This window comes from Stegodyphus dumicola, chromosome 2 (genome assembly GCF_044657685.1).
Source record: "Stegodyphus dumicola isolate Sdum_Otavi_A_Nest chromosome 2, ASM4465768v1".
NCBI lineage: Eukaryota > Metazoa > Arthropoda > Arachnida > Araneae > Eresidae > Stegodyphus > Stegodyphus dumicola.
Window position 1 is genome coordinate 247,927,971 of NC_140769.1, and position 19,562 is coordinate 247,947,532.

General features: G+C 34.3%; 1 protein-coding gene across 1 annotated transcript in view; it reads right to left on the reverse strand.

Annotated features, from left to right (window-relative positions):
• LOC118196037 (ubiquitin carboxyl-terminal hydrolase MINDY-2-like) overlaps window positions 1-10,361 on the reverse strand; it is a 67,047-nt gene extending 56,686 nt beyond the window's left edge. The window contains exons 1-3 of the mRNA XM_085811988.1: window positions 9,390-10,361; window positions 5,306-5,452; window positions 24-130 (exon numbers count right to left, since the gene is read on the reverse strand). Coding sequence (XP_085668114.1) covers window positions 24-130; window positions 5,306-5,452; window positions 9,390-9,680 — 545 coding nt within the window. The 5' untranslated portion in view covers window positions 9,681-10,361. The remainder of the gene's footprint in view (window positions 1-23; window positions 131-5,305; window positions 5,453-9,389) is intronic.
• Between the last annotated feature and the right edge of the window lie 9,201 nt (window positions 10,362-19,562).

Below are 19,562 nucleotides of genomic sequence, written 5' to 3' on the forward strand. Positions count from 1 at the left end.
CTTAATAATTAAAAATGTAATACCCAGTGAATTTCACATTAACATCAAGACCAGTCTGAAGCTTGGGAAGTACTGCCATAGCATCATGCATATTCTGTTCATAATTCAGTTGTGTGCCTTCAGGAATATTCTAAAAATTTAAAAAATGATTATTAAGAGAATAATCATTAATGAAGAACAGAGAGTAGATAGAATATCAATACCAAAGAAAGATCTAATTTTTGAAGAGTATTGATGAGATAATTGTATTTATTAATAAAAACCCCAATTATACACAGAAAGATTACCCAGTCTATTTTAAATAATGTAAATTAAATAGATGATAGAAAAAAATTCAAATCTAATACTTCAAAGTTATTTTTTTAATTACTTTCAATTCTGAACTTAGGGTATTCTGGAATTTTTTATAAATAGTTCTAGCCAAGCAGATATTGAAGGTGCATCAAATCAAAGATAACAGTCCGAATGGCTTGGGCTAGAACAAAATATTATGTTGTCCAGTCCTAAGCATCTGTAAAACATGCAAAAACTTCTTTATTTACTTGTTCCAAATATTCTGAAATAAGACACTTCTTCCTTTAGTGACCAGCTTTATGCCTCTGTAAACTTGTCTTTTTCCAAAGCGCACTTCACGTATCTTTTACATTCAATGTTCATAAACTTCCATGATTAAATTTGCACCGGCTGTCTCAGCAGAAAATATGATCTAAGTTTCAAATGTTTTACAAATACTCTTATTACCAAATGAAAAATGTTATCATAAAGGAATATATAGTTATAATTTAAAAGTTAAAATGATCTACCTTATACATTGTTGTTATCAAATAGAATATGATTTTATGTTTTCTCTGAAAATACTTAAATATTGGCAGTGCATGCCATTTGACAAAAATGGTGGTACAAATACATTATGGTTAAAATTGTCTGATGTAAAACATCATATTGTAAGATTGGACATCCGCTAACAATATAACCTTGAAATATTAGTGATTTTATATCAATATATTTATTTCATACGAAAATGTCGAGTTTTGTGCTGAATGAGCGTCATTTGCGAGAACTTTTAATTTATTTCCTTAATTTGAAGATATCTGCAGCTGCCGTGTATCAGTTATCTATCGATAGAAGCATATGGTGAGGCTGCCTTAAGTGAGAGAAGTTGTCGTGAGTGGTTTCATTGTCAAGTCATTGGGAATGATTAAAAAGCAAGGAAATTAGGTTCCATATGGAATGCAGCCGAGAAACGTTGAACACCAATTTTTTCCAATGTGAAATGCTGCCTGCTGGGCATAAATTAAAGAGGGTCTCCCCCCCACTGTGTGATGGTCACTAGTAATGAAAAATGGATCCATTACGATAACCATAGGCAACACCTGGCCACGTTTGAACACCAACATACTCATGAGGGGGGGGAGGAAATCATTTTGTGTATATGGTGGGATCAACTTGAATCAATATTTTACTTAATACTTTAATATTACTCTTTTGCTGTACATACAGATATGGTGATCTTTGTTAAAGCGTCTACTGCACTTAGATTCAAAACTAACAATTAATCCAATTTGAATGTGTATATTTAAAATTTATATATCATTCTTATTTTATAGATGCTGAATGATTAAAGTAAATCAAAAGTGGCATTTGGATCAAATTTTACAAAGATCCAATTTTAAGCCTAAACAATATTTTTTTTCTCTGATTTACCTTTAATTTTTCATTCCAGCATATTTTTTAATATAGATCTTAAAATGTAGGGTACTTTTCCATTTTGCCGGCACAAACGATAAAGTCGCCAATAATGGTACAACTGATGCCAAACGGAATATCTTCGCTGGTAAGCTTTTATGCCTCATTTTCAAAACAAGTCTCAGCCATTTCTTATCAGATTGATTGTCTTTCAATCAATACTGGCATACAATTACATAGAATTTTTACAAGATAGTTAAATTTTATGCCCTAAGGCCATTCACAGTAATTAAGTCAATTAGGATGCAATTAAACCGCTCACCCAAATGCAAAAATATAGAAAAGGCAAAATTAAGGGTTAAATTCATCAATTCTAATAAGAATACACTAGCAAAGTAAAGCACTGCGGTTTTACATAATTTCTGAGTAAGCTATTCAGGTAGAGTAGACTTTAAGGTACCCCTTGTATTATGGCGAAATTGCTGTTTGATTTATCGCCAAGTTGTTGTTTCATTTATGGTAGCCTGAGTAGTTGAATCTTATGGAAACATTATTGTGATGTAATCGAGTGCATGATTCTGGGAAATTTTGAATCATGGGATGTTTTGTAAGCGTTTTTGTGGTATGTGTTGGTTTAATTCTTTAGACGGTAGAATGGTCGAATGTAGTAAGATTAATTTGAAGTTTCTGTATGACTTGGAGCAAAAGGAGAAAAGAGCTTTAATTGACTGGTGTGTAAATGAAGATTTACTTAGTAGCTATTATAAGTGTCCTGTATGTAGGAAGGATATGCGTTTAGTCAAACGTAAAAACCGTTTAGATGGATTTGAATGGGTTTGTAGGAAGAAAGGTTCGGATGGTCACTATGCGAAGCGCTCGATCAGAAAGAGTACCTGGTTTGAAAAAAGTCATTTGAGTATGATTTAGATTTTGATTTTTACGTGGCTCTGGGTGTACGAAGTGAACTCGAAAATCATGGTAAGTGAATATTTGCTTTTGGTTGTGCTTAAATGTATAACATGTTTTTCCTTTTGTATGTTATTTTATTGTTTGGTTTAAAATGCATTTTATTGAGATTATGCATTTTTTGTTTGCCTATATTGTAGAATTTGGTGCTCCTTTGACTTTTTAAGTGAAAATATATCGATGTGTACATGGACACAGTAAAGGGAGTACACAATGCAAGTTTGTGCAATTCTGAGATTTTTTTTTAAGTAAAAATAGGTTGATGTGTACATGGATAAAGTCAAAAGAGTGCGCAATGCCATTTTTGTGCAATTCGGAATTTTTTTTTTTTTAAGTGAAATTAAGTCGATGTGTACATGGATACCGTGTTTGTGCAATTGTTTGTCTTGTTATTTTGGCTTTGTGTAGCGGCGATTTTTCGCGCAAAATTCGCCGCTTTGCAAGCCAAAATAACGAGTCAAAGAATTGCACAAAATCGGTATCCATGTACCGCCAAAAATCGCCAAGAGGTACCCTAAACTATACTTTTACCAGCTATTCGTACGAATTGAAATAATTCTTGCATTTAAACTTGTATTCCAAATTAAGATTTAACTTGAAATTAATGTAGATAATTACTGAGAGAATTAGATTTTTGTAGCGTAGTTTACGTAACATGAGATCGCTTGGGGTCACGTGATACGAACCTGCGAATCAGGAAGTTGAACCATGAATGCATAGTAAATTCTTAAATTAATGTCTTTTTGCAAATTGATTGGCTTTTTTCAAAATTTTAAACCATATTAAAATGGGTACAACTCTGATATATGCTCTAATTTCACCAAATGTGGCGATATGTGTTCCGCTGGTTTTTGGCACGACCCTGTTGACGTTGAAAAATCTTTCGCTGGAGCTCGTTGATTCGCATCAGTGTCTGAGAAGACGAGAGGGAAAGATAAAATGGTAGTTGTTGAATTGAAGTTCGGCAAAAGGAAATATCATTGTGGTCATACTGTTGAGGGATAGCGGGTATTTGGAGGTGTGGAAAGAGGGTCTGGGAGATTATTTTTAATGGCTGTGCATGATAGAAATATGGATTTGTAATTTTATTTATTTGTGAACCATAGTGTGAATTTTCTGGAGTGTGTCTGGCTGTCATGTAAATACGATAGTGATTACGCGGCGGCATGTTAAAGGCGGTATGAAGTTGGTATTTCTGCTGTTCGAAAAAGCATTAATTCATTGTAAGTGCATTTTATTCTTGATCTTATTTTGTAGAATGTTATATGTTCATTGGTTCTTTAGTATGAATTTCTGTCGTTATTATTGTTTTTGAAACAGAATGCTGTGTACATGGTATTATTTGAAATTTATTGTTATGTTATTTTATTAACGCAAGATGTGCGTAGATTGCAGATTCGTTCCTTGCCTAAATTGTGCAATTTGTAAATGATTTTTAAGTTTAAACAGGACGCTGTGTACATGGTATTCTTTGAAATTTATTGTTGTTATGTTAATTTATTAAAGCGAAGTGTGCGTAGTTCATAGATTCGTTTGTTGCCTAAATTGTGAATTCGTAGATTTTTTTTAAGTTTAAACAGGATGCTGTGTACATGGTATTCTTTGAAATTTATTGTTGTTATGTTAATTTATTAAAGCGAGGTGTGTGTAGTTCGTAGATTCATTCGTTGCCTACATTGTGCCATTCATATATGTTTTTTTAAGTTAAAACATGTCGCTGTGTACATGGATTCTTGTCAAATATTTTTAGTTAGAAACTTTACGTTTTTGTTATCTAAATTTTTTGTTTTTGTTTTGGATTTTTAGCTTAAATCGTGTGTTCAAATGTAGTTTTTGCATGTGCGTTTTTGGAGACATTTTAGGTTTAAAGTTCGAAATGTAGACAAAAAATTTAGATAGTAATATGGCAATGTGAAGTTTCTCGCCAAAAATGTTTGGCGAGAAATTTGGCGACTTGAGGGCACATATCAGAGTAGTTCCTTAAAATGTTTATGCCTTCAAAATAAAAAATTCTTAGACCTAACATTTGTTAAAATTTTTTACGTGTATACTGTATGTTGTCGCCAACAAAGTCTGGTTTAAGAGATTTGTGCCAGCGAAACGGAAAAGTACCAAACGTAGAAATATATATGTAAAATGTAAGAAAATACTATAGCTGCTTTAAAAATAATTGTCGACCTCGAAATTAAGGATTCTAGATTTGATGCTCTCCTCCTAAATCTATCTGTTCTCACAAATTCGAGAGCCTTCCATGATTATATAATAATCTATTATTAAACAACCAATTATAGAGTATTTTCTACATGTACTTAGTATAAATACCGCTCACAAAATAAACTACGTTATTCCATTCTCAAGTGCTGCTTTGCTTCTCAACTGCCTGTGTCATTTCTTTAAAAAATATATATATACATAGAAATTTATCATATTTAATTAATACTGAATCAGTGTCTGCTGAATTAATTGGATATGTGTGAAAATAAAGACTGGTGATTTGTCGAAATTCAATTTTGTTGCCTTCATCTGTATACCTTAACCACCAGCCATGATGGATATCGAAAGCCGTTAAAATTTCCAGTGTTTTCTTCTACACATCAAAATTATATATATATCCTTCAAAAATTTTAACAAAAGACAGTAAACTTAAGCTCACCTTTGGGATACTGTCCAAAATGCAATCTCCCAGATACTCCATTAAATTTTCTGTTGTAACAAAATCTACTAGAGATGGTAGTGTAATTCTTCCTTTCATAATTAGTACATTAATAATTGCAATAAGTGGGCAAGGACCATTTTCATTCTGCAATTGAAAACAATCATATATAATTTTTTGTCACTTTAAACTAATTTGAGTTAAATGTTACATTATTAATTTTAGAAGAATAAAGGTACTTCCTTGTTACAGTGGCTGACAAAGGTACTTCCTTGTTACAGTGGCTGACAAGATTGAATTACTAATAAACAAAGAAATCTTGTCACCTGATCTTATGTTAGAATCTTCTTTAATTTTTGCTAAGTCTTTCGATTTTGCGTTGGTTTTTAAAAATATTCCTTGCTTTATTGTGAATATGCGATTAACAATCTTTAATTTGCCAGGCAGAGAGGTGGATACTATATAACTTTTTCAGGAAAGAAATCTTTTACCTAACAAGTGAGTACACGAAAACAGCCACAGCAAAAAAACTATATATTAATGACCAAACTATTTAGAAGTGCAACATTAAAAATTATAAAAAGAATAAGCACCTTCATGTTGGAAATTGGTTTAGTGGTTCCAGAATATTGTTGGTTACTGATGACAGGTGGTGCCCGTATCTGAGGGCAAATTTCTGGAACTGACCTGCTGGTGGTAGGAGACCTGGGGTTTGATTTAAAGGTGTGGATGCCGAGGGAGGTGGTTCATCACGTCTTCCTCAGTTCAGCAACAGCCTCCTTGTAGCACCTGCTGGTAACTATGCTGGCTGGCATAGGCTAACAGTGCTGGACAACTAACTGTGTGGTCCGACTGGATGGAATAACCGGAACCGACCATTTATGGGAGGAGACCCAGGGTTCTCCCAGATCACTGGCTAGACTTGTGCCTAGACAGCTTCAGCCTGCAGAGCAAATAATCAGTCTTCACATAGATTAGAACCGTCCTTTATTCAGTGGTTGCTTTAGGCTCGACAGGGATCATATGGTACTGCAACGTCTGTCCCAAAGCTGTGGGGACGTTACATCGTAGATATGTTGGTCGTTCGAGAGGGTTGGGCTCCTCTCAGTCTATACTGAGGGGAGACTTTTGTCTCTTGTAAAAATTTCTACTTGTCTAGTACCGTCAGTTGAGAGGAGTGGTGACCTTCTCTTCTGACCAAACTCATCAACATGAAGCTGGCCCTATCATCCTTGCCATAGTGCCGTGGATGCTGTCAGCTCCCTCTTTAATTCGCATTGGGCCTTCATCCCTCTGCACCGATTGGGGGGGAGGGGTAGCGTCCCATCGAGCGGCCACTAGAGGTTGAGACGATTGACAAGGAAAGGGTCGCTTTTTTTTTAGCATATGACCTAGGATAGGGAGTCTCTATCAGATGGTGTTCTGTTGGTCACTGATATTAGATTTATGCATAGTTGGGCAGAGAAATGGACATCCAACAAATAGTGTGATAAACAGCTTAATATGTGGGAAAATGCTGCAATTGATGGGAACAATTACAAGCGGAGAAATATGTTCCCAGCATTCTGATGAAAAGATTTGATTAGCAAATAGGCAGTTGCAGTAAAATATTAGAAATCTATGATAGTTTTTTCATCAGATGCAAAACCATCAGCAGCAGAGTACTGCCACAACAGTGGGTTTTTTAAGGAATATGCTGTGGAGATGAGAGGACTTTGCTGTTCAAATCTTGAATACAGATGCAAGGTAAAGTGCAGAATTGCCCACTTACTTGTTTGGCGCTTTTTACAAGAGTAAGAAGAATTGGATTTTTGTCAATTTTCTTTGACTTTTTAAGTGAAAATAGGTAGATGTGTGCATGGATAAAGTCAAGGGAGTGCACAATGCCATTTTTGTGCAATTCTTGGATTTTTTTTTTTTAAGTGAAAATAGGTCGATGTGTACATGGGTACCAAGTATGTGCAATTCTTAAAAACACGCCAAGCAGTGGGTGATTCTACACTTACCCCAGATGCAAATTATTCAACATGTGCAAGACAGATCAACGATCTATTCAGACTGCTGGACAACATATAAAATAGAGCAACTTGAAGCTGGTTATGGTCACTTAAACAATTATTAAAAATATTCTTAGAAAATGACATGCGAGTATTATTGTTATTATTATATACTGTGTCGTTTTATTATTACATTCACACTTCATGAGTTTGGTGAAATCATAGCGGCATGAGGTCGGGAGCCACTATAATTAGAAAGTACCAGAATTAATTACAAACACACAAATAACCTTTCAAAAAAAAAAAGGAAAAGAAACAGCTTTTCACCCTCATACTTTGATCATCCGATATGGGCTTCTAACAAAGAGGAATGCGATTAAGCAGCATAAAATAATTAATTTCATATGCCTACATGATTTTGGGGTGAAAGATTGTATGCAAAAAAATTCTTTATGCATTTTCTTTTGCAAACATCAGCATTAAAATTTTAGAGAATGGCATCTAACATCCAATCTTTTAAAGACCTGGATGCAATAAATGACAAATTAGCTATATACTAGATTATCAAATATTCAGCTGTCTAGCTTTTGAAGAATATGAACTTTATTTTATTCAAAAGCAATGTCAAATTATGTTAAAATTGGTTAATCTTTGGATTATGGTAACTTGGCGAAACTTTGGCGACCAACCCTGCTACAGCAACCTGCTAGTTTTTGTTTGGACGCCATTTTATTTTCACGAAGTAAAGGCTTTTTTTTTTTTTTTTTTTTTTAACTCGACATTTTTTTTCCAACAATCTGCTAGCCGAATTACACTCATGCTAGAACTTTTTGTGGAACAAAAGTGACGAAGATTAGGTGCAAAATTGGGAGAAAGTGCAGAATCGCCCACTGCTTCGCGCGTTTTTAAGAATTGCGCGTACGCGGTATCCATGTACACGTCGACCTATTTTCACTTAAAAAAATATCTCAGAATTGCACAAAAATGGCATTGCGCACACTCTGGATTTTATCCATGTACACTGCTAAAGTCCTAGCTAGGAACCTTTATCGCCTTACCAAAATGTCGCCAATGTGTTACCATATTCCAAAGATTAGCCTTAAAATTAATGAGCAACATTTTTGTAGTACTGAACGAATAAGAAATAAATGAACATTTGCGACAATAGTAGCTCAAAATTGAAAAACTGTAAAATACGCCAAAGGAGGTTAAAAACATTTTAATTATGCATATCTTATCTATACAGAGAGAGATACATGTTAACAAAAACCCAATTATTTTAAATTTTACAATAAATCTCAAGCCATAGAATTGAAAAACTTTTACATTTTATTAAGATTAAATACTCAACATTTTCTTTCCTAAATTTTCATATTTTAATGCTGCAAAAAATGCTGCCGAAACAACTACAGTTAACCCTCCGATGACAACAACCTCTCAAAATGAACAGTATTTCTGAAAGCAAAAACAAACATGAGCATTGAATGAACACAGATCTGCACTATAAAGCAACCACTTTTCTGAAAGACAAAAATCAACTGCTGGATGGCTACATCAGTAAGAGTTAAATGTATTTTGGATCTAAGATCATTTTTTCCTCCTGGTAAGGATTATGGTTACAAAGAGAGGAAAATAGTAGTAGCTCTATATTTTATTCTTAGATGACTGCTAAATGAAATTAATGTCATAACTTGTAATGATAAAGTAACAAAGTAAAGTAAAAGGTACAAACTCTGTCAGGGCATTACCTACATAAAACTATTATTGCATTTGGTAAGGTTCATATTCAATAGGTCCTCTTCAAAAAATACAACCAAAAACATACTTTCTCTTAAAAGTGTATTTTATCTTTATTAAAAAGCTCAGAGACACGCAAAGCAACCCAAACCAAATATGCCAGAAAATACGATAAATTATACATATTAAAAGTAAAATCTAATTTATTACATTTTATAAATCTCCCACTACACTAGCTGCAGTACCAGGAGTAATGCAAAATAAAAAAATAGAATTTCCATTACTTAATTGGTACTAATTACGAGGTAAAATGGCATTCTACACCCCCCCCCCAAATCTAAAAAAATTACCTGAGTAATAATTGGGCTTTTTCTTCCATTCAAGGAAATCCATTTTATATGATATATTGAGTCAGTTTTATCATCTGAAGTAGTACATTTTTCTTTTGCAGGACTTTTAGCTTCATTGTCCACATTATCAGATGCTGCTGACACACCTGGTTCAGGATCAGGTGAAGTAAAGATAGAATTTTCTATTTCAGCATTGATATCAGATGCAGATGATATACCTTCATCAGTATGACTACTCTGAGACTCATTTTGTTCTCCATCTTTTACTTGATCTTCAACAGAAGCAGCCATCGTATAATTTATAACAAATGTAAAGCTATTTATACCAGTTACTTTACCTCAACTAGAAAATGAGGCAAAACTTCTGTTCATTTAGTGGAAAAGAAAAAACTGTTTACTATGAAATCAACACAGCACGTAAAAATTAAAAAAACGTAAAAAATTTACCGTATTAGCATAGTATTTAATACATATTCTGTACACAAATTACAAATCTTAGGATTAACTACGAAAATATAAATTATATGAGATATTCACAATTAACGGGTACAGAATGTGCTATATTGGAATGCGGAAGTAGCGATTTCATGTTAAAAACACATCTTATTTCTGAAAGAGACAGTTATCACATATGCACCTCCTTTTTCAGAAACACTTTTTATATAATTAGCCAAATATTCCTTGAGATTTAAGTTTCGATCATCAAAATTTTTAAACTTAAATTCTGCTTAATCATTCTATCTTAAATATATGAGGGCAACAGATGGTTTTCTGCAACGCCTACGTGAAATTAAATTTCTTAAATTTACATTACACAAAGATTTTCTTTGAAAACAACTATTCGCTTAATTCACTTAATCTTTAACAGATGGCCAAGCATAAATCTTTTCCAGAATAACTTAATGATTTTTGATAACTTTTTAAAGCAAATTTTTTCCTAAAAAAAAGATAAAATTCGTTACAGTTGCAGATAAAATTTGTGATGCCACTAGATAAAAATATTTATAGTCTCTCCTCGTAAATGCAATTGCGAGAGGTCGCCCAAAACGTAAAGAACTTTTTCATAAAATTATGCATCTGTTGAATTGTTTCGTAGTCGGAACTTTGACAGAGCAGCATCTAGATTCTAGTCATATCAAATTATACCAATAAAATCTCTTGTAACAGGCACCTAATTAACCGATAATATCAAAATAGAGGTACTTTTGAAAGTCTAAATTTAAATCGAAATTTAGGCCTATGAGATAAAAAAAAATATGTAATGGATGAATAGTCTGGACACTTAAATATAGAAAACGTTTGCCTTTTGATTTTGCTGCCAGAGTAACAAGCCTTATTCAAAGTGATGAACTACTGCATTAGGACACAAAGAAAAGAGCGCACCATTTTCCTATTGCCGGTTTTACCATGAAATGTATGCCGCAGATCTGTCAAAATCGAGAGATATATGGAATGAAGAAAAACATTCTCGTAAACACATAGTATCCATGATTTTCGAAAATTAGTCACATTGATTTACTTTGTCTTTTTCCTGAAAAGATAAAAAGCATACTAATTTACTCGCTGTTGGTTTAAATTGTGACCTGCAATCATGTTCGTAAACTGCTGGTCATCCAAAATGCAGCACCATGGAGGAAGCATTCAAACAGCATGAAAATTGCATCATGCATATATCGCAATATAATATGCAAATGATTACGATTTCAGCTCATACGCTCATCACGGGACACTGCAACGCTCCTTAAAATTTGTATACAAAGGGAGGAAAGATTGCTGTTTTAAATAGCATCTGTCCATGCGTCTGAGTCTGCAGTAGTGCGCTGAACGACGCAGATCGACATTCGAATGGCATGACACTGTGTTTTCGAGAGAATCACGCTTCTGTCTGCAGAACCACGATAGTCAAATTAGAATTTGGAGATATCGTGGAGAAAAGCTACTCGACTGTTGTGTAATGCATTGCCGTACTAGTCCTGTACTTCTTGTTATGTTGTTGGCTAGTATTGGATTCCACTCCTGTTAATACCCTGGTAAGCATTAACAATACACTTGCTCTCTGAGATTTTGCAGCCCATTCTCAGAACCTTGCAGCCTTCAGAAGTTGCCTGCGACCACACTTCAGCAGAAAAATGCGAGACCACACGTTGCACAAAATATTCAAGCTTTGTTAACTCACCATATTGCATTGTTACCCTGACCTGCCCTTTCTCCAGATCTATCATTCATCGAACATGTCTGGTCAATGGTTGGAGAATGCCGTGCCAGGCATGCTGCACTCCTGGGTATACCAGATGAACTTTGGCTATGTGTGGAGGCTGCATAAGCTGCCATTCCCCAGCAACTCATTCAAAGCCTCTTTCACTCAGTGCCGCGGTGTGAAGTAGAGGTTATTGACAAATGTGAAGCAACACTCATTAGTGATTTTCTCGTCTTCCTCACCTCCAAAAAGATTGCATTTAAAATCAATTAAAATTGATAATGTATGTTGTAACGCCTAGTATTATTGGCAAGCATACACTGCTACTAAACCTACGAGAAAGTTTGGTTAGCGACTTATCGCTCAAACCAGAAGGTGAATACAACAGGGAAAAAGTGTAAAAGACAATCAATTATTTACAGACGGTATGGATTTACATGCTCCAGCCACTTGTGGTGAAGAGCTTAGAGATAATGGTAACAAACTAAATTAAAAGGCCGACTAATAGCTCAAGACTATACAAATTATTTTAAACTAGCAGGTGGACTCAGAAACCTATATCAGCGTGATAAACTTTGGCGGTAAAAATGCGAAACCGAGATTCAAAATTCAAATAGCTGGTAGAAGTAATAACGTGTGCACTCAATAGCGAAAACACACTCTGACTAACTTTTCTCTATTTCAGTTTAAATACACACTCGTCCACCCTAACTCATTTACATTCTGGTGAAGAAACGCGAGGGAAATCAGAAAAAAACAGAAAAGACTAAAAAATTAAAATAACTATTAGTAAAAATAATATACCTCACAGTGTATTATTTATCTCCGAAATAAATTTGGTTTTGATATCTCTTGTCCTTCTTCATGTTGCACTTTGGATGGTCAGCAATGCAGATTATGAGTCGAGTGATAAGGATTTTACTGGTTATGAAACACATCTGTCGCCCGCGGCCGACATCTGTGATTTAGTTGCATGCTCGGAGAAGATCAGTATTAGTGAAAAGGTGGTGCATACTCTCGTTTCTGTAGACAGTTTCTGCAGACATTCATCATACTCAATCAAATGACGAAATAGTCGGATATATTCAGCAAAAGGAGGAAGTGATGATGAGAAGGAGGAAAACCATCAGTGCCGTATTATGACCTTAAAAGGCCCTGAGCACTTAAAATATTTTCGTTCCCGTACGGATGCTAGTTTTTATTCTTCACTACTTCTCTCCTCGATTTTGGTTTAGCAGCATCATGCATATATTTGAAGGTATATATCATCACATTAAGAAATTTTAACTTTCATGTAATAATACACTGTAAATTTTTGGCAATTTTCCATTAGTCAGCTGTTACTTAATTTTTCAAGATAATAATAAAAATGACTAATATACGCTCATTACACATGGTTGTCCTAATCATTGGTAGACTGAGAAAAGTCCTTGATCTATAAGTGGATTAAAGATTTAAAACAAATGCTTTTCTAAGAATTTTTAAAAATCTGTATATATTGGTGCGTTGGTATTGTTACGGTTTTTGTATTGATTTAGCTACTTTTAAATAGGATTGATTAAAATTGTTTTATATTCCCGTGCAATGCAGCACGAGACGTATTTGAAGAGAAAGCTGCGCTGGAAAAATTAAAAATACAGGAGCACGTGCATTTAATAAATAGATATCTCGTAACTGTACTCTTTTGCTTTTCGGGGAAAATAGAGAAAATACCAGAATATCCTCGTGCACATTTAAAAGGCTTATAAAAGCGGGATCAAAGCCTCTCAATTCAGTTTTGTTCAGAAAACTGTTATTATTTACTGTAGCGAAATCGAGGTGAAATCAGATTAGCTTTCTCTATTTTGAATTAGTTCTGTTAAACGTTTTCGTAGTTTAAAAGATAACTGCTGTGAGATATTATAATATTGTACGATTATCTGATAAAGTTTAAGCATTTTGTTCAATTTCTTGTGATAATAATAAATCTTACTCATTTTTCATCGGACTTGTGCACTCAATTTATTATGAACCCGTATGCACGCAACAGTATAAATGCATATATTGATGGCTATATTGTGGTGCATCATAAGAATGTTCATATATAAACCCTTGTCTCTTTTCTCGAATTCTAATGATTTTAATTATGGGTTCAGCGTCTAGTATTTCTTCCAAATATCGCCCTTTATTCAGAATGCTTTAATGTCCATTGTACCTATAATCAGTCAATAACCTTCTCATACCAAAGCGCATCAACAGTCTGTATTTTGAACATAGACATACTCTATGTCTATAGTTTATAGTTTATACTCTATAGTTTATAGTTTATACTCTATGTGCTACAGTCTATAGTTTATACTCTATGTGCAGACTATTCAAGACTTCATCTTGAATAGTCTGCACACAGAGTATAATTTTTGACTCCTTCAAAACACAGCTATAAATAGCCTGCTGTCAAGCAGATTTCTCAATAATACAAAAGGTTAATTAACACATGTTTTCTGAGTTGCAGGCGTTATATGCTGCACGCTGACGTCGAAGTAAGTTAGGTGAAAACAAAAGAGAAAATCTGTTAAATATATGTGTTGTAATTTATTCTATCTATTGATACCACAAATTCAGGCCATCTGTGAATGAGATACATAGAAAGGTAATGAATAATATTGCATCAAAGCAAAACTAATTAAAACTTTGCCTCACAATAAATTTTCTGAAAGTGAATAGTTTTTAAAATTCTTGGAAAACAAATGTCAAATATAAAGAAAAAGGATTACAAAAATTTTGCTTTATAAGTTTGGTATAGCAACTTTTACTTAAAATAATCAGCCTGCATAGCTTGTCTACTTAGCTTTGTTTTTAAGTTAAAATGACTGATATGTCAACTACTAGGAAATAAATCATCTACCAGATTGTTTCCTGCACGATAACGTATTTCTACAAACGTCCTAACCAAGTTAAGAGCCTCATTTAAGAGAATAGCCGAGATTTATTCTCATTATTATCCTGAAGAATTTTTTTTCCCGTTTCCGTGGCACACCAATAGTAGTAAAATAACTAAACTTTGTTAGTTTGACCCAGATTTAAATTTCGCCGAACGGGCTGGCTGTATGAATAAATTCATGATTTTCTTCGTGTTTAATGGGAAAAAGAGCCAGTTTTCCTTAGTATGTCCTCTCCGCAGAGGTCTCTTTGTTTAAGAAGGTACTCTAATTCAACTGTACTTCTAAGGAAGAAGTAAATTTGGTTTTAGTTGATTACGGCAAAGCACAGGCAGGCTAATTGTAAAGGAAAGGGATACCTTCATGAAGGAATTTCTAAGGAAACTGGCTCTTATTTATGTTATACGTGGGAAAAATGACAAAAATATCAAGCATGTGGCTCTTTCACTGAGATTTAAGCCCGGCACAAGATACCAATATTTAGAGGTCTTATCCACTTAAAACAGAAAGTATAAGCGATATATTTTGAAAACGTCTTTTCCTCTATCTTCTTCATCTTGAATCTCTTCGTCGTCTTTGATGTTTGTGTGAATGTCAATATCTCTCTACAAATAAGTATTGATTGAGTTCTAAGACATTTTTCCTTTCTAGACTACAATTTCTTTATTTGAACTCTCAGTCAACCATAACTTTTTTAAAACCCTTCTTTTTCATATTCTCATGCACACTGTTGCACACTTCTTTTTTGCATTCGATTACATTCGCCGAAGAAAATTTATTTATCAGTTCGTGAAATTTCTTCTTGAATTGATAACTGCTTCCAGAGAATACTCATTATCTAATGCTGAAATGAAAGGTTAAATGAACTCATAATTTCTAGATTCGGCAATTGTGATTTACTTTGTACTAACAAGAATAACCAATAATAATTAAAATAAGCAAGAAATATTGCTAATTTAGCCGGCCAGTGGGTACAGTGGTTAAAGGAGTCGACTGCGATACTAAAGGGCCAGGGTTCGAATCCCGAAGAAGGCTAGTTTGTAACTGTCCGTCCCTTCATATATAGCATATAGTACCACTGAGAAGGCTTCCTACCTAAGATTATCTAAAAGATTACTAAGCGGAATAGTGCCTGGTCAGTGGAAGTCTACTACCAGCTCTGCTACAGCCTCAGTTGGCCAAGCCAGATCAGACAGGCATTAATTTAACATAATCAAGTTACAGAGTCACAATCCAAGAATAACTGCATTGTCATCTTTGCTTGAAGCAACTAAAAAGCATTCAGATATTATAATCTTAATATAATAGGAAAATAAACAGTTATGAAGAAGAAACAAAGTAATAATGATCTTGATGTAGTGCAAAATTAATGTTACAAAATCTTGTGATTAAAAGTTACTTGTACAAAGCTCAAGCTAAATACGATTACAACTCCAACTTTCGGCATTATGTATGTTACAACATTATGAATTCAGTTACAAACCAATGATATACCGTATATTTAATACATAGATTACGAATTTCGCAATTCCGTAGGCAGTTGCATAGAAAATACACAGTAATATTTTCAGAAAATAAAAGTAGATTTCTGCTATTAGTATACAAAGAATGAAAAACAGTATTTATCAGCATAATAGCTTGCGATGAAATACCTTAAAAATTGAATGTACGTAGTTATAACATGCACAATAACATGGATTATACAGTTATGGATTACACAATACATGGATTATAAGTTGCTGCAAAGAGCACTGTAACATATGCAGTTCGCTATTATATGGATATGAAGAGTTTCTGTAGGAACATAGTTTCTTGCAATAATTTACGAAAGAACTTTATATTGTGCCACAAACAATAATGTCATTATCATCAATGTGTGGCAACATCAGAAAGGCATATGTGAAATATAGCACAAAACTAACACTATGAAGAAATAAATAAAAGTTGGAGAGGGGATGCACTTATACAGGTGACAATTTAGCCAACATTTATAGAGCAACCTTGCGAGGTATAAGGTTTAGAGCCGTATCAATTCACTTATGATTGTAATGATAGTCACAGGTTTGAAAGAAAATAGGTCCTTGCCTGTAAATAGATACACTGTGCATATGATTACGCTTTGGCATGTCTCGCCCACAGAATTCAAAGAGTTTCTCAAAGGAAGTGCATTCCAGGGGATGAATAGAAGTCAATATGGAAAAGTTGAATAGAACAGGTCAGTTTAAGATTCTATATAGTCATAATGGATCTGAGTAAATCTTAATGGCTTAAAGATGTGGAGTTTTAAAAAATGAAACATTTTCGGAACACCACTGTATGATGCTATTGGTTGTCTTAATAAATTGTTGGTCCATTCCTTCCAGAAAGTGTCCGCTGGTCTGTTTAAATGGAAAGCTGACGTCAAGAGGCAATTGAAAACATAATGATCAGACTTCCCGTCGCTCCACACTCGCATTGCTCAGTGTCAGAAAGGCCAAATCTGAAGAGATAAGTTAAAAATGATCCGTGCCCTGTTAAAAATGTTATGAGTGCCGAGGAACTGAAAAGGAAATTCGTTGAGACCTTTGGGACAAATTTATGCGTTCTACTTCCTGTGTTAGCAGTATCCTACCCAAGCTGCCACTGTCGTGAAAGCTGCCATACTAGTTAGTTTCTTGAGATATGAGCTCGGTAGAGGAAGAGAGAATTCAGGCAAATTCGTGCCCTTTGCCGCCTCCTTAGCCGTAGCATCAGCAAGTTCATTTCCAAAAATGCCTGTATGTGCAGGCACCCAGCACAATACTGGTCGAGTTGCGGAGTCAAAATTAAGTAACATTTTCTGTATGTTATGCACCATTGGACTTCTGATTTTAAATCCTGCAATTGCTTTAAGGCTAGAGAGAGAATCACTGTAGGTAAACCCAGGGCTCGGAAGTCGATATGAAAGATTAATTGCTTTTAAAATTGCGAGCAATTCCGCCTGAAACACAGAATTATTTTTATTCGGTCGCCTTCGCCATCGGCGTTGAGTATTCCTTTAAAATGCAAAATCCACTGCTGTCCCTGTATCCATACTGGACATATCTTTGAATATTGAAAAGTGATCTGTGACTAGACTGGCTACTTGGTAAGTTATATGATTCCGAAGGTCCATGGCAGAGGGGTGAAAAGGAGGAGATGAGATTTTTGATTCAAAGTTTGCTGCAAAGTACTCCTGATTCTACAGGGTCCGATTCTGTCCAAGACGCAAGACACCGCACAGAGTTGATTTTCTCTGTACTACAAGGTCCAACGGAGGTAATCCCAAAAGGACCTGTACTGCTGCTGTAAGAGGTTGTATGGTATCCTTGACAAATTAGAAGAAGGTGAGGCCGTTGGATTGTTTGAAGTGGATGTTTCTCTTGCTTAGTTAGGGAATTGGCCCAAATACTTGCTCCGTAGATTTTCTCAGTGACTGTTTGATATCATATTTTCAAAAGAGGAGATGAAATGCCCCATTTAGCCGCTGTTGTGCGTTTCATATTGTTGTTAAGAGAATACACTTTCTTTTTGAGGTTGCGAAGGTGAGGGAGCCAGGAAAGTCTATTGTTTATAATTAACCATAGGTATTTCAAGTTTTCAACAAATTTAATTTGAGAGATTTAAAAGAGCCTTGTATTTTAAGAGATACATAGGAGAAAAAAGTGGCCCACCTATTAGGTGCCTCCGAAATAAAGTGCACCTCTTCTGGCCATAATTGTATGCAAACCAAAGTCGGCTGAGTGCCCGCCATAGGAAAAAAATTTGCTAATTTTAAGACTATGGTCCATATTATTCGAAGATACCATCAAAACAAAATCAAAGTTGCTTAATTGTATTTTGCCCATTGTGTAAAAGTAGTAATACACCATTTTCTGTTTTTTATTAATTTAATTTCTGAACTAATTTTTTAATCTATTTAGTAAAAATAGAATCACCCCTCTAGGACTTTTCTGTTCGCTTAATACTCAACACGATGTATAGATGTATCGTGTTATTTTTATAGAACGTTATCGTTTCATGAAGAATTATTTTTAATGGTGTTCCTGTCCCCCCTTTCTCTGACACAAAAGATTAACCGTTATCCTTTACTTTACGTTTTCAATACTATACGTTTTTGCAACTAACTGTAAGATCAATCGTAAGAACGTTATAAATGTTCTTGAAACCCTAATATTTTATTAAAGACGACAGTTCTGCAACCAGTGTCATATTAGCCTTGTTGACAGATTCATTTTCGCAATATAAAATTTTAAAAAAGTTGTTCAGAGAACAGACTGTCTTACTCTAAATTCTTTAACTTCACTGATTTCGTGCATAAGTTGTAGATTTTTGGTTCTAGCTGGAATTTTTTATTCCCATACGCCTTTAAATCAAGGCAAAGCTAAATAGTGCATATTTTTATGTAACGTTTTTAGAATTTTTAATAACATTTCTTAACAAGCTGCTTTCTTTTCTTTTAAAATGCACTGAATCTGCCTTTTACTGCATATATTTTCTGACAATCGTGTTCCTAATTTTTTAATTTCGTAATTTAAAGTCACTAATTAATGATAAAATAAATTTAAAAGGAAAAACCGTTTCTTGGGTGCATAAAATTAGAAAGAAAAGTGAGGGATTGTAATAATGTTGGTTGTAATCATTGTAACAATGACTGTAATAAAAGCATGCTTTTCTCTCCTTTCGTTCGGTTCATCGCGCCGATGCATGGTTATCGAGTATGATTTCAGTTGAAAATCGAATTTAGTTTGATGGACGTTGTTCGCTATAGGTTACTTTACGACACGTTCTTAGTTTTATTGTGAAAAGTTGTATTTTATTTGTTTAATTATTGGGATAATTCATACCTACATACTTAGTAAAATGGCCACTAAAAGGGAAAGCTTGATGTTCACGGTTTTCAAGACTCTTGGATGAATGAATATGGATTCGTACAACGAAAAAGTTTGATGAATGTGTGTTATGTCGCGAAAGCGTCGTATGTCCCACTTCAAGAGTACAAAGAAATTTTTAAACTAAGCATCAGTCTACATTTAAGAATCCGATGAGAAATGTGGAGTT